Raw genomic sequence first — 16,931 nt, 5'->3', positions numbered from 1 at the left:
ATATTTTTTAAAACGTAACTCGCTATGGAAAAAAATATTGTTTTATACACGACGATAAAATTGCATTATCGTTTCCCGAAAAAAATACTTATAAAAACATTTTATCGTCTTGTATAAAAAATAACTATTAATTGTCATTTCACTGTGGTTTTCAATACATAAGAGGAAAGCTTTCACAAAAAATACTAATTTTAGGTAACTGTCTGTGATATATGATGATAATCAACTACAACTGTTAAGGCCTGACAGAAGGTTCTAGAAAGTAAATGGCCTCCCAGGCCATTCTAACCAGAAGCAATTAGGTTTATGTGTATGATATTGTGCCAACCATAATTCATACAAAGCAGTGCCATTGTTGTATAGATTTGTAAGCCCAGCGATATTGAATTCACAATGCAAGCTTCAGTAAATATTCATAACTGCCTATCGAGGAAAATTTAATATAAAGTCCTGTAAGTACATTAATAAAACGTGAATTTTGAGAAAAATAATAATAGCATAAATATAATGGCCATGAATGAATTTCATTTAGGAAGCTAAGAAAGCTAATAAGAAATAAGATGTTTATTTTAGCTTTATCTGTTATAGTTACCAATAGTTAATGAAATTCTCTCTATTCTTGGTAATTATTAAGAAACACATGTTTTTTGCTGAAAGTGGTTTTTATTGAGTTTTATCTCTAATTTTCTTTATAGTATAAGGAGATGATGCACCAGGTCTTGTAAAATTGTTTCTATTACTTTTCTTCGTGGCATTTTTATCCTAATTTGTTTATCTGATGTTAATTATCAAGAAACATATATCGTTTTTTGCTATAAGTGGTTTTTATTGAGTTTTATCTCTAATTTTCTTTATAGTATTTGAAGCTGATGCAGCAGGTCTTGTAAAAGTGTTTCTATTACTTTTCTTCGTGGTATTTTTATTCTAATTTGTTTATCTATTAGTATCATTTGGCCTACAAAAGGGGTCCACGAAAGCTTTTAATGAAACCTTCATTTTTATATGCATATTAGTCATTAACAAATCATAACCAGCCGTGACTACCAGTATCAAAACATCAACCCTGAAAAAAATTGACAATTTAAAAAAATATGGATAATAACCCATGAGAAAGACCCTAAAAATAAAATCGATTTGTTGTGAATTGGAAAACGAAAGATCATCATCTCAACAGTTAGTTATAAAATTCAAATATGGCATTTCAGAATTGAATATTTTTGCGACCAAACTGCCACCAGCCCATCCGTTGGCCGACCCTTTCGGGGCAATAAACTGACGAAATAATACCACGTTTCGCGTTATCGGCTCTGCCGTTTAGATTGGGAACCCTTCCTCAGGTCGGGACGACCGTGACGGCGCTTCAATTTAACTGGATTTTACGACTACGTAAATCTTAGATAAATTTGACACATATATCCCGAGGCGCGTCGGCTACATGCTCCGGTGAATTAATTTTCAATTTCGATGCCTCCACTCACCTCCGCGTTCTCCTATTCCCCTCCAGTTTTGCGGAGGAATCGGGTGAAAATGAGGGAAAGCCCTATTTTCACTTATTTAAGGAAGTATTACATTCTTTGACGAAATAGGCCACAAATACAGGGTGAGTTTCCTACGATTTTCTCTATGGGTATCTCGGAAATTGCTGGAGATAGAGAGTCATATAACATATTATTGACATATGATACAAACATATATAACCTAGAGCACAAAATCTGTTTCATAGGGTGCTCATTAAATTAGTGAAGACATGAAATGGGGGAATATACTGCCACTCAGTGGCGGTTCCAAGAAATAGTGCCCCTTCTTAAAAAAACAATGTAAATTTTAACATTCTTTCAAGGGCTCTATTTATTCCAAAATCTCCTCACAATTTCTTATCTGGCGTTAATTCTAAAGCTTCATTCAGCATTCAGAACCCCTTAATTAGTGGAGAAAGTTAGTGTTTTTAATTATACTTTATACTTAAGAGTTTACGATCATTCAAAATTGTTTAAAAAATACAATTACAAAAACGCGTAAAATATTTTTTTTTACTGTCGCAAAGTTTTTAAAATTAAGAAACATAAAAACCGACCAAATTGATATGTAACCTTTTTTTAAGTTTTACTGTTTAAGAGATACAGTGGTGGTCAAAAGTATGGAAACTTTTTACTTTTTAAAATATCACAGAAAATATTACTATGCTTAAACTCTTAGGAATATAAATGAACAGCTTATCAGTAAATAAAAGTATTCCAAAAATTACACAGCGAAAAAAATCTGTTTAGCAGTTTTTGTAGGAGAACAATAGATTTCTTTCAAATAAATACATTAAAATTATTTATAAATAATTTTAAAAAGTCTAAATATTTCTCTACGGATTTAAAAAATAAAATAGTTGAATTATACAAGAGCGGTTATAAACAAATTCAAATAAGTAAAAATTTAAACATTTTGAAAGGCACCGTTTCGAAAATAATTCGTAAATTTAATAAAACAGGAAACGTTTCAACAGCTTTTAAGTCAGGAAGACCAAGAAAGTTGTGCAACAGGACAATGAAAGTAATGAAGGGAATATCAATGGGAGATCCAAGAAAAACATCCACAGACATTTCTCGAGAAATGGGTGAAAGGGGAATATCGGTGTCTGCACGCAGAGTGAGAAGAAGTTTGGATGACATGGGACTTATTGGAAGAGTTGCGGCGAAGAAACCACTAATATCAAAGAAAAATAGGATGGCCCGCTTTAAATTTGCTCAAGATCATCTCACCTGGTCTTATCAGAAATGAAATACTGTACTGTTTAGCGACGAAAGCAAGTTTCAACTGTTTGGTAGTGACGGGAGACGTTATGTCCGAAGACCAAAGGGTACACGGTACAGCCATAAGTACCAGATGCCCACAGTAAAACATGGGGGTGGGAGTATAATGGTATGGGGGTGTTTTTCTCGCTCAGGTGTTGGTCCTCTTGTTAAAATTGATGGGATAATGGACCGATCGTTTTTTGTACAAAGACATATTGGAGAATAACATGCTGCCTCATGCTGATGAAGAAATGCCACTCAGATGGTTGCTCCAGCAAGACAATGATCCCAAGCACAAATCTCGGTTTGTTCAAAATTGGTTAAATGAACATAATGTTCCACTAATGGATTGGCCCTCACAGTCTCCGGATCTTAACCCCATCGAAAATTTATGGGACCATTTGGATAGCAAAATTCGAAGCCATTCTATTTCAAATAAAAATGAATTATGGGAAGTGCTAAAAACTGAATGGGCGGCCATTTCCAGTAAAGATTGTACAAGATTGATCGATTCGATGCCACGACGAAGTAGAGAAGTAATTAATTCAAAGGGATATTCCACTAAATATTAGTAATTTTTATATTATCTTGAATTTTAATAAACATTCTTCTTAAGTTTCCATACTTTTGACCAAGAAAATATTCATAATTTTTTATATATTTTTTGATAGCTGTAATTTTTTATTTAAATGTATTAGGTTTTGTAGGAAATTATTTGTAGGTCACGATTATATAAGTCGTTTTATTTCATATTTTAATTTCTCAGCATAAATGACAAATTAAAAAAGTTTCCATACTTTTGGCCACCACTGTATATTGCATTCATTCCGACAATTTGTATGCAACTTTCATGAAATCAATGACGGTCGATAGGTTACTGCAAGTTACCTTCGCGGATTACGATGTTCACTCGAACTGAGGATCGTGATAACCTTTTCTGAGAATAATATATGTTGTCAAATTTCGAGACATAGGTACCTACAAATTTAATATATTTCTAAACCATACTGAAATATCCAAAAATAATATTCGAATATTATCCAAACTGAACAGTTAAATAAATATAATATTTACTTACAAAACTATGTTTATTAATATGTAAAGCAAATGCGTTCTCCATACGAGATATATTTGATCTACGCATGAGAAATTCAAACGCAAACAGCAATATTTCATAGCTGTGCCGATACTGTAGCTATATTACTAAATAAACTTGGATATGGCGCCAATATAAACAAATATAGACTAGGATTGCTTACTTTAGCTATTTCATTATGTATAAAACTCAATTTCTATTATGTTTACTTTTATGATTTACTATGTATCAATACATCTGTTATGTAATAAGAGGATAATTCGTTGGCAAAACAAAACAAGAATTATTGTGGAAATTTCCATAGTACGCATTGCTAAATATGTTTTTTTTAATATACACTTTTCGCAGTAAGGTTCCTTATGGATATCCCAAGATTTCGACAGCTTTCTGTTATGCTGCTTGGATTACACCCGGTTTGTAATGTCTGCCTTCATAATATCTGTCGGTGTATCTTTTTATTTCTTTTTTCACCTCATTCATAGAAAACCTGGTTGCCTCACGTTGGGCGCCAAAAAATTGTTTCCTACGTTATTTTTAAAGGGACAAGCAAAATAAATTTTGTAAAGTAAAAATTAGAAAATATTTCAGATACTATTAGTAGTTATGCTACTACTATTTTTATTGTTTTGATGTTTCTGGTCTTCTTTTTGTTATATTGCTTCTTAACGTAGAACCAGACTTAATAACAGTTTTAATTTAATACTGTTTCGTTATTCGCATGATCTTCTTTGACTTTCCTTTTACATAGACACAGACCATACAGGGTCCGGCAATAGTGCGTCGGGCATCTGTAGCTTCTAGAATAAAAAAAAATTCTATAGGGAGGCTCAAAAATTGTGAGTGGATCGAGATGATTTTTTTAAATGAACACCCTATATATTGTTGTATTTTTGACTCCCTTTCAAATCACTTTACATAGTTCTGGGATATGAGTAAATAGCTTAAATATATTTCAATAATTTCATAGATTAATTAATGAATGAAAAATATATTTATTTTCAACCTTCCATAAAAAAACTATTACAAATGCAAGAACTGTCATGAAATCAAAACTATATTAGATATTTACTTCAGATGGTCTATACTTACTTTGCTATAAATATCATAATCTTAAAACATACAGGATGTTCAAAATCCTACGCCAAACTTTCTAAAATATAAAATATATTTTCTTTGTTTTATAAATGGAACACCCTGTATAATATTTTTTTATTAGATGAAAAGACGAACATTTTTTGTTTAATGGTTTCACTAATACACGTAGTATTATTTCATATGGCTCTTTCAACGGTAAAATACGAGAGAAAAATCATTGGGTCGCTTTGATAAAAATTTACTGTGGAAAATACCATATGAAATATAAAACCACGAATATCTGCGAAACCTTTAAAAATTTTGAAATACTCCAAACACAAAAAAAATAATTTTTTAATTCTCCATCTATTGAAAAAATAATACACAGGGTGTTCCATTTAAAAAAAAAACGAAGAAAATTTGTTTTATATTTTAGAAAGTTTGGCGTAGAATTTTGAACATCCTGTATGATTTACGATTACCATACTTATAGCAATTAATTACCATATATATAGTTTTGATTTCGGGACAGTTCTTGTATTTTTAATAATTTTTTTAAGAATGGCTGAAAAAATATATTTTTTATTTATTTATTAATAGGTACTTTGAAGCTATCGAAATATATTTACTCATATATCAGGATTATGTAAAGCGATCTAAAAAGAAGCCAAAAATGCAATGATATACAGGGTGTTCCATTTAAAAAAAATTATCCCAATCCACTCACACTTTTTTGAGCCGCCCTATAGAAGTTAAAATATTTTCCTGAAATACATCGTCGTACATACTTTAGGTTTGCACTTAAACAAATTGCTCAAGTTTTTTATTCTAGGAGCTACAGATGCCCGACGCATTATTGCCGGACCCTGTATATATGAAATTATGTTTCGCAGGAAGGCAAATAAATGAGTCTAAAGAAAAATATTTTAAATACCTAGCTTTTTTCTTTATCCTTTGTATTTTTTTGCTTCCGACGACGGAAAGAGATTAACTTTCCGAAACGTTAAGCATTTTTTTGTTCGTTAGGCAAATTTGTATATCTGTAAACCTAACTGCTGACAAGTAGTTTCCGTTGGATTAACGCAGCAGTGTTTACAAAAAATAACTATTTTATTTTGTAGATTTTCTTGCAGTGGCGAAATACCCATATAGGATTTTTTGGAGAGATGAATCCGCCACATAGATATAGACATTTTTTTATGAATGAGTCTGTCTCATCTATCGCGATATCTCATCAGTGGGGAGGTTTGGGGAAAAATAATCATCATAAACACCGCACGTAATTTATGGTCACCCCCTTCGAAACTATTTAATGCCTCTATTACCGAATTTCAAAGATCAAACACGTCTATTTAGATTCAAACTTTTGAATGCCGATATTATTACCTTTAAATACAAATTCCGGCTATATCCCAAGTTAATATTAATTAGCTGTAACTTCAATCGAATCGCGCAACCGAACCGTACGATTTCCGTGCTCATTTCCAGCATATCGGCACAAACATCTATCGGCTGTGTGAGTATCAGTTACAAAACAAATATGTCGCAGTTTACGCGCGACGCAAATTGTTTATTTTGCATTTCTAATGAAATCTGGACGATATATTGACAGTTGTTTATTGGCGTAATAAATTTGCCGACACGGGGCCGAATTGTTGTCGGCGAGAAAAGCGAATCGATATAAGAGCAGTCGGACGTAAACAACTTTATAACGATTGTGGAGTTTAGTGCTTTCCTCAATTAGGAGGATTGGAATAATAATAATAAATTTATATATACGAAAACATTTTACACCTGTATTAGGCAGAATTTCAGCTTTTTTGAAGTTGTTTATTGTTAAATTCGTGAAACGTTTCACAAAAATATATAGAAATGAACAAAATTTTCAAGTAATAGTCTTGTAGCTCAATTGTTCTTCGTCTGGCCTTAATTTTTTTCCAGGTCTGATTTAAATTGTTATTATTAATTATTAATATTATGAGAATATGCAATTTGATCTCCTAAACATATAGTACATTACAACAAATACACGTTAAAATGATATGATGAATAAGAAGATGTTCGAATTCTGTATTCTTCCACTGCATTTACAAAATACCCGGTCGCCTCACGTTGGGCGCCAAAATATTGTGACGTTATTTTTAAAACGAGAAAAAGAAATTCTGTGAGGTTAAAAAAGTAGCAAATATTTCATAATATCCTTCTCTTGTTTCGATGCTTTCGGTTTTGTTTTTGGTAAAACGCTTCTTAGCTGAGTACCAGTCTTAAACATATTTAATTTGGCCCTGTTTGGATTTTCGGACGTTTCTTTTATATATTGTTCGTCAAGAGATATGGAACATCTTTCTCAGGATCGCAAACCATAATTCTGCTTTACAATTCGATATAATATTATCGAGAGACTGTTTAGAGTAACCATTCTAAAGCAAATCCATTTTTATATTATTTAGTTCATCATTAAGATATACTTGGTCACTGTCTAACGTTGTATTGCTTAACGTTTCGGCATGAGACGCCAGACGCGAGACGCAAGACGCGAGACTTTTGATGCGTTCTTTTTGTTATGTTGCTTCTTAACGTACAAGTTGTACGTTAAGAAGCAGTAAGTTTAACCAAAAGCAACCAAACCAAACCAAACAGTTTTAATTTAACACTATTTGGCTATCCGTATGATCTCCTCTGAGGTTCCTTTTATAAGTATATGGATCATGTTTCTCAGGAAGGCAAACAAATAAGTCTGTTTCAACTATCGCGACATATCGTCAGTGGGGGGTAGGGGTCAAATAATCGCAAAATAAAACACTAAATCACCACAATACACCAAAACACGCCAGACGCCAGACCTAATACGCAAGACATAAGACAAGCACACAACACGCCAGACACAAAACGCCAGACGTAATACGCAAGACGTAAGACGTCAGACGCGAGACGCGAGACGCCAGTCGCCAGACGCCAGACGCAAGACGCGAGATGCCAGACGCGAGATGCCAGACGCGAGATGCCAGACGCGAGATGCCAGACGCGAGACGTAAGACGCAAGATGCCAGACGCATTTGTTGCCAACTTGCATAATTTCGAGATTGTCGACAATGCCATGTCGACAATGTTGATAACGCCATGTCGAGAATGTAAAGTATGTCAACAATATGTCAAGTATGTCGACAATATTTCATAAAATGTCAACAATGCCACCTCGGAAATGTCGAGTATATCGACAATATCATGTCGATAATGTAGGGTATGTCTACAATATTATGTAGGAAGTCGACAGGATCAAGGCTTTCCATATTATTTCCGTTTAGCCACTTTGTTGCTGATTGATTTGTTGGCATTGTGTTTCCATTTTTTTCTGTTTTGTTTTCACTTTGTTGCTGGTTTGTTGCCATTTTGTTTTCATTTTGTTTCTAATTTGTTGCCATTTTGTTTCCGTTTTGTTCTTACTTTGTTGCCATTTTGTTTCCATTTTGTTTTCGTTTTGTTTCCACTTTGTTGGTAAATTGTTGCCATTTTGTTTTCATTTTGTTTCTGATTTGTTGCCATTTTGTTTCCACTTTGTTGTTTCCACTTTATTGGTGTTTGGTTTCAATTTTGTTTCTAATTGAATGTCGACTTGTATAATTTTGAGATTATCGACAATGTCATGCCGGATATGCCGACAATATCATGTCGAGAATGTCGACAATATCATGTCGAGTCGACAATATCATGTCGAGTATGTCGACAATATCATGTCGATGGTGTCATGTCAAAAATTGAGTATGTCGATAATACCATGTCGAGAATGTCGACAACGCCATGTCGAGAATGTCTACAACGCCATGTCGAGAATGTCGACAATATCATGTCGAATATCAAATTGAAAATGTCGAGTAAGTCGAAAATGTCAAGTATGTCGACAATACCATATCAAGAATGTCGGGAATATCGACAATATCATATCGAGAATGTCGACAATATCATGCCGAGTATGTCGACAATATCATATCGAAAATGTATGGTATGTCGACAATGTCATGTCGAGAATGTTAACAATGTCATGTCGAGTATGTCGACAATATCATGTCGAAAATATCGAGAATGTCGACAATATCATGTCGAGTATGTGGACAATATCATGTCGAGAATGTCGACAATATTATGTCGTGTATGTCGACAATATCATGTCGAAAATGTAAGAAATTATATATTATGTCGACATAATTATATATTATGTCGACAATACTATGTCGAGAAAGTCGACAGGATCAAGGTTTTGTTTCCGTTTTATTTCCACTTTGTTGCTGATTTGTTGTCATTTTGTTTCCATTTTCTTTCCGTTTGGTTTCCACTTTGTTGCAAGTTAATATGCAGAATGAGTGGGAAGAAAAAGCTCACAATAGAACTAAATAGAGAAGAATTGTAAACTTAGTTAACAGCGACAACCAAAAAGTAAAGAGACAACAAAGCAATGAGATTTTTAAATGTCCGGAGTGCGGTAGACAGATAACATCACGTATCGGGCTTTTCAGTCACAGAAAAGCTCCTGAAAGAAAACGCCTTGTGTGACCATCTTCTGAGCTGTGTGTATCACCTTTCTTCTAATGAACCCACTTTTTCTACTGACAAGAACATCCAAAAAGGAACGAAAATGTTTATTTTTCTTAAAGCAACGAACCCATCGGTAAACCGCCACCTCGGGCCTAAAACTTATTTTTAACTGGCAAGTAAGCTTAATGAGACAATACCTCAAGAGTTCCATAACTCACCTAAGAGGCAGCGATGTTCTTTCAGAAAATGTTGTGTCTTCCCTCAATCAATAATCTATACGATAATAATGATTAATAGTAATTCTATGTAAATAAAGAATGTTTTTTAAAGCATTCAACATGCTTAAATTAGTGTTTTCAATTAGCGTAGAAGTTTGTTTTAATTTCGATGTAAGGGGGCATTCAGAACGTCAAAATTAGTGGTAGCAATTTTCAATTAGTAGAAAAAGTTTAAAAACCTTTAACTTTTGCCACTAATTATACTTTAAAATTTGCAAGCAATGTCATTTTGGTCTTTGATCTTTCAAGAGAAATTGTGGTTATTATTAGCATCTCTCTATGGATACAACTCTCTACCGCAAACTGTTGCTAGGATATTTTATTTTACTTATATTTTATAGACATTGTGAATGATCGTAGACTATTAAGTATAAAGTATAATACAACCACTAATTTAGAAATTCTGAATGAAGCTTTGCTTATAAAATAATGATCACATTATGTATCTCGATTTGAAATTTTTTAATTGCATTTATGTGATAATAGATTACTACGCTTGCTGAAAGTGGCTCTAACATTAATTTCATTTTTATTTCTCACTGATAAACACAAATCAGCTCTCAATATTTTAAAACCTAAAAACGATCAGTCTGTCGCAAAGTTTACAATACTTTATTGAAAGTTCCTGTTGGTTGCATTTGAAGTTTGGAACTAATTTAACCTCGACAGTAAACTGAAGCTTATTTATATTTAGAAGATGCAAAATGCCGCACTGGAAACCTTCGAGTGATTCAGTCTCTCAGGTTTAATACTCTCGAGAACGTGTCGTTGCTTGGCGATAGTAAAATTATATTCCCTATAGCTTGATTGTCAGACCAAAGGCTATTAAAACAAGGCTCTAGTGTTTGTTTAAAATGTCCTGTTGGAGTTTATTAAACCATAGGTGAGGTTAAGTTCAGTGTATTGTCTGTTCGATATTAACACATGTAACTATTAAGCAGACAATAATTAAAATGTTATTATTAATAAATGTATTCTTATAACTTTATGAGATGCATCGCTTCTGTATCACCAAGACTCTCAAAATGTCAGTTGAATTTACAACAACAAAAACATTTTCTTAAGTATCCTACTATATATAAAATGAAGCTAAATAATCTAATCCAAGTGATATACAATTTTTAAATTTAATTAATAATAACGGAACAATATTGATATAAATGAAGATAAGATTATTTGCTCGTCGTATACAATGTTGCCGGCGTTAACCGCAGGCTAAATTGCACGATACAGTTCTAATTGCATTGAAACACTGTACGATGGTCTCGGAGTAACCAGAGATAAGATCCCCTATAACAGGATTATTAGGTTAAATAACACGGTTGCCGCTAAAAGCGTGTCCTGATTAATTTGGGTGACATACGACCACCTTCATATTACACGGTCGCCAATGTTATACGATATTAGGGAGCTTCAAGGAAATTTGTTAATGGGGACAATGCAGATAATAATAAAAGGGGGATAATGAACATCTTCGATGACGTATCACAGTAATTACGAGGAAAAAGGGGGAACATAAGTTAGAAACATTAATTATAATAGAAAGACTAGAGAATTCTAAAATAAAATAATTCAGCAAAAAATGGTCTTAATGTAAAAAAAAAACAGGAAAAAGTATATTGGTATAGAGATAAACTGTGCCTAATTAACTTATTTTAGTAGTTCAATGTCCATGGAATACCCTGTAACTAATTATTTGAATTTATGTATAAACTTTATTGTTGAGTTATAAAAAGTGTTAATTTCAACCAAAGACATCTAAATGGGTAGACAGAACACTCCATTCATAAAACTCAATTTTTTAGAATCATACATGGTTTAGCACTTTTATATGAGTGTAAAAAGAGATGGGTACATAAATATGACAACACGGTTGAGTTTCGTCTATGTTTCTGTTATTTGGCTCTATCAGTGGCGTGACGGTGGCGAGATGTTTTTTTTATCACAAATTGATGAATTTTATCAAAAATTTATTGGGATTGCCTCAGACCAATTTTACAATATAACTAGTTGTGCCTGAGGTCTAACTGAGGGTAACTCTAATTTCACAATCAAAAGCGCCAACAAATCAGAAAACATACGTATTTTTGTAATAATCTACTTATAACTAAAAGTATCTAAATCCGCTAGTGTAAGCATGGCTAAAGGCAAAACTAAACGTAATGACATTTACCGTTGAAATACAAATTCCGGGTTAAAATAGTCCACCTTTTTACAAACTATGCACTGGCGAACCATCGTAGATAGTTAAAAACTACTTTAGTTTTCTTTGCAATAAACACTAATAATTATTAGAAAGTTGTTCAAAAGCTACAAAAATTTTCAACTACCGCAGAAAATTCACAACCGCGCGCTGTGAAATATAAGTTGAATGAAAGCAAATGAAAACGTCAAATGTCAGCGTAATTCCTACAGATTTCGACAATTTCGTAGTAAAGATGAATCCACAGCGATGCTGCTAGTTGCCATTGTAATTTCCCTAATATAATTTAATTAGAAAACACTAAAAATAATTTCAAAGGTATAATCCTGGTACAATCTATGTATATTAATTAAAGTTATATACCTATACAAATATTTAGTTTAACGTTTCTATAGATACCCAAAAAACATTAATAACAATAATAACATTTGGAACTCGAACCGTATTCTATCACATACCGCGTAAATCTGTCATCATGGATTTTTTGCGGTTCGTGATCGCGATAAAATGTAAATTGTTTTGTCTCCCTTTATTTAGATGTCTTTGGTTTCAACCCTCCAAGAATCAGATAAATAAAAATGTCTCATATCTACTTGTTTAGACACACAGTGCAGGTGATTTTAATAATTTTATATTAATTTGTTATGATACATTTTAAAGTCTACTTGTATAATATTAATGAACTCAAAAATACAGATCAGAATTAATAACTTGTTAATCACATCCTAATAAATTGTGAATTGTGGTATTTATTACACGAACATTTGTTGATATCCTAGATATCTATTTTATATCACAGTAATAATACAGAAAAGTGGACATAACTCAGAAGTATTAATTATATTAGAAAGATACTTCGCCAAGTTCATTGACAAAGTAATTATGTCTTCAAGTAATTTTTACTTTCCTCTGTATATTAATAAAAATATTTTTAAATTGTACACTACCACTGCGCAGATTTGTTATAAAAATATTAATATCTACTATATATACACTTGTTTTTGAATTATTGTTTTTGTATAACGACTAAAATATACAGTATGTTCTCATCTTCATATTTTTCGATTTTTTCCAAATAATTTATGAAGTAACATCAATATTTGGATGAAAATTGGTATCTGGGAGTTTTTTACATCAGAAATTTTATTTTGAGCATGACTCCTGCTTGGGCGCCACCTACATATTTTTAACTGATTTGAAAGGTAATAACTTTTCGTCCGTATCTGTATAAAACAACCGAACAAAAAATACAGATTTGCGATGTGTTTTACGTAAAAAGGGTCTCTTGTTAAAAATTGCTACGAGTAATGGTTCTCGAGATATTTGGAATCAAAATTATCAATACATCACTGACAAATGAAATATGTTGACTAAATAGTTTTTAGACCGAAATCATAAATTTGAAATGTTTTTGTGCCAAAAGTTCAAGAATTGTTTGAAGAAACTGTTTTATCATGATTTTTTTGCAGAAAAATTTATAATTAATTTAAAAAAAATCCCAAATTTATTATTTCAGTCAAATAACTCTCTACTCAACGTGTTTATTTTTTTATCAATAATGACATGTATTGACTATTTCCATTCTAAATATTATGAAAACGGTAGCTCGTAACGATTTTTACCAAGAGACATTTTTTACGTAAAAATCACGGAATTGTATAATTTTTCACTCAGTAGATTTATACAGGTACGGACGAAAAGTTACTACTCTTCAAAACAGTTAGAACGCATGTAGGTGGCGCCCTCTATAAATAGGAGCCTTATTGATATCAAAATCAAATTTCTCATGCCAAAAAACTCGCAAACACTAATTTTTATCCAAATATTGACGTTACTACAGAAATTATTTGTAAAAAATCGAAATAAAAATGCAACTTCTACACCCTGTATCTCCGAAACTAAGCATTTTAGAACATACATTTAGAGGAACTTTTCTACTTATTTTATCTGCAGAATATGCTGCCGAAGTTTCCGGAATACAGTTCGGACCACCCTGTATATAAATAAATTATGGAATTTTACGCAGAATCTAAAAATAAAGTAAAAATTGTTAATATATGTTATATCCGCCACACTTTTTTGAAGCAGCCTGTATACTCTATAATAATTTTAAAATATGTATCTTAACCTTCCCTATAACTTTTATATTTAACACACATTTTTTTTGTATATCTCGAAATAAATGAGATAAGATAATGTACTTTAGTTTATTATTGACTAACACTGTATATTTTAGTCGTTATTATACAAAAATATATAAGAAAAAAACTCAAAATTTAAGTGAGGATGCAGTCAATAATCACCATATATGCAAATAAAACTACCTTTTCAAATTGTCTAGCAGTTATTGTCCAGCTTTCGAGAATTTTATTCCCATCGTCAGGATACCGTGACTCTTCACTGTTCAGGCATTGTTTGATCGAGCTCGAAATAACAATGTAGAAATTAGTTTAGTAAATTTAAAAAAAACTTTTTTGTTTTGTGTTTAAAAGAAAAGTAATGTCGTCTGATATGTATTTTAATATTTTATAAAGGAAATGTCCTTGTAGTCCAATGTCATACGATGCTAGTTTTGAAGGCCTTTTTGTGCAGAGGATGTTTTTTTGCTAATTGACTCAGTCAAACTGTCCTGATGATGGGAATAAAATTCTCGAAAGCTTGACAAATTTGAAAAAGTAGTTTTATTAGCCTATGTGGTGATTATTGACTGCATCCTCACTTAAATTTTGAGTTTTTTTCTTAACTTAGTCAGTCATGACTAACCTGCTGTTTTTCAAAAAAATATATATAGTAGATATTAATATAAGGTTTATAAAAACATTACTAATAGTAAAACTCTTCGAAAACTTTTTACCTCAACTCTGTCTGAAATAATCAACTTATCTTACTTGACCCCCTTCACACGTCCGTTCTTTTTTCACTTGCAAATAAAAAACAAATAGAAAACTAACAGAATCGAAAGCATCCAATCTTACCTTTAACGGCGTTCAGTTTGTTCCCCACCATTTGCTTCGCCACGAACGCCGCCATCGTCTACGGATGTGTTTGCGCGCGTGTGTTCTGTTCTGTCGTGTTATGTGGTGTGTGCCTGAAAACAAAATTAATGTCGTGAGCGGCTGGTGGGGCGGCTGGTGATGCTGAGAGCGATCGAGGGGGGAAATAGAGCATAAAAAAGGGAAAGGGGAGGGAAGAGAGTGGTGGAGAGATAAACAATGTACGTTGGAGCGGAAATAAACGGATGCGACGCGGTTAAATAGGCCGACTGGAGGAGAAAAATGAATGTAAAGTCGTAATGGGGATTGGGGTATTTTTTTTATGAATATCGTGATGAGTGATGTTTAAAATATATAGTTCAGATAAAATAAGAATATATTCTGTCAAGTTTTTATTTTCTGATTAGTACAAATATGATGTTTCGTATAGTTATATTTGTTAGTCAATAGAACTAAATATAGTTTTTTCCATAGCAACTGTTAAAATTGCCTTATATCTATCAAAAACAGTAGATAAAATAGTACTTTAACCGCAAGGGTAGATTAAATGATACTTTAACAGCGAGTATAGGTTAAAAGCTTTTTTTCTTCTCGCGCGTTTTTTAATTGCTTCCATTTTTGAAAATTTTTGTATTCCTTTTCATAAGTTATTTGGGATTTAAAAAGTTTGGATATGGCGTTTGTCGCCTCAGCCTGAATATCTGTTGGTAATTTACTTATTCTTTTTGAGCCATTTCTGGCTCCAATTCAATCAGCAATCGACACGAAAGAGAATTAAAAAATATTGACTCAAAATTGACAACTAAAGAGACAGCTTTATTTATTTGTCAATTTACATAGAAACCAATGCCAACCTAGCACAATATTTTTTCAACTCGTAATAAATTCCTTGAAATAATTTCTGATTTCTGAATATTTTTTAAAACGTAACTCGCTATGGAAAAAAATATTGGTTTATACACGACGATAAATTTGCATTATCACTCGCGATTTCATCGCTCGTGAATTAATGTTTTATACAAGAAGACACAATAAAATGGTATTTTATCGTCTTGTATAAAAAATAACTATTTACTTTTAACCGCTAACGTGCGGTAGTGGATAATATCCGCTAACGTGCGGTCTGGCAAATATTTTTTAAGTATAAGTATAAACAAAAACAACTCCTTTTAACAGGGCAATTTATTCATAAATTATTTAAAAGATTTTAAAGAATTTAAACCTATAATAAGTAGCAAATAGGCATATTTGCTTCGCAACAATGCAGATTTTTTCACACATCTGTTCAGAGAACACACATATGTAATGAGTGTCTCTTCATAACTTAGTTGGGTATTTAAACCAGGGGCGCTATTCTGTACAATCGTCGGAATCGGTGAGTTACCGATAGCTATCGGTATGTATTTGCATATAGTAAATATGTGTTAATTGTTGTTGTCATAGTTACCGATCGGCCCTATGACAGATATCGCAAATTTGTACCGACGACTCTCGGTATCTCTACCGTGAGGTTGACAAGGGCACGGTAGAGATACCGATTTTCGTCGGTACAAATTTGCGATACCTGCCATAGGACCGATCGGTAACTATGACAACAACAATTAACACATTTTTACTTTATACAAATACGTATCGAGAGCTGTCGTAACTTACCGATACCGAGGATTTTACAGAATAGCGCCCCAGGTTGATCGTATTTTTACATTATTTTCTATCGCCCGGTGTATCATACTCATTAACACTACATATTTTTTTCACAATTGTTATATGCAACTGCAGTGAGCTTCAGATTCGTTTATCGATCTTCGTTTGGAAATGAAGTTCGATAAACAATTTTTGAAAAAATTAGCCTGAATCAGAATATTTTTATCCATTTCTTCAACTTTAAGTATATCTTCTAATATCTTAATCGTTTTGATCTTCAACGCTTTAGGCCCATTTTTCAAGTCTTGGGTCATTATAGATGATACGATT

General features: G+C 32.4%; 1 protein-coding gene across 4 annotated transcripts in view; it reads right to left on the bottom strand.

The window, feature by feature from the left end:
- The window catches only part of LOC115880220 (complexin), a 983,791-nt gene that overhangs the window by 435,321 nt on the left and 531,539 nt on the right, over window positions 1-16,931 (bottom strand). For all 4 annotated transcript variants that reach the window (XM_030897371.1, XM_030897370.1, XM_030897369.1 and 1 more), the window contains one exon: window positions 14,940-15,052. In XM_030897371.1, coding sequence (XP_030753231.1) covers window positions 14,940-14,994 — 55 coding nt within the window. In that variant the 5' untranslated portion in view covers window positions 14,995-15,052. The remainder of the gene's footprint in view (window positions 1-14,939; window positions 15,053-16,931) is intronic.

The sequence above is a fragment of the Sitophilus oryzae genome, unplaced genomic scaffold (assembly GCF_002938485.1).
Source record: "Sitophilus oryzae breed Bouriz unplaced genomic scaffold, Soryzae_2.0 scaffold_1620_pilon_pilon, whole genome shotgun sequence".
Taxonomy (NCBI): domain Eukaryota; kingdom Metazoa; phylum Arthropoda; class Insecta; order Coleoptera; family Curculionidae; genus Sitophilus; species Sitophilus oryzae.
This window is presented reverse-complemented; position numbering and strand designations above follow the sequence as displayed.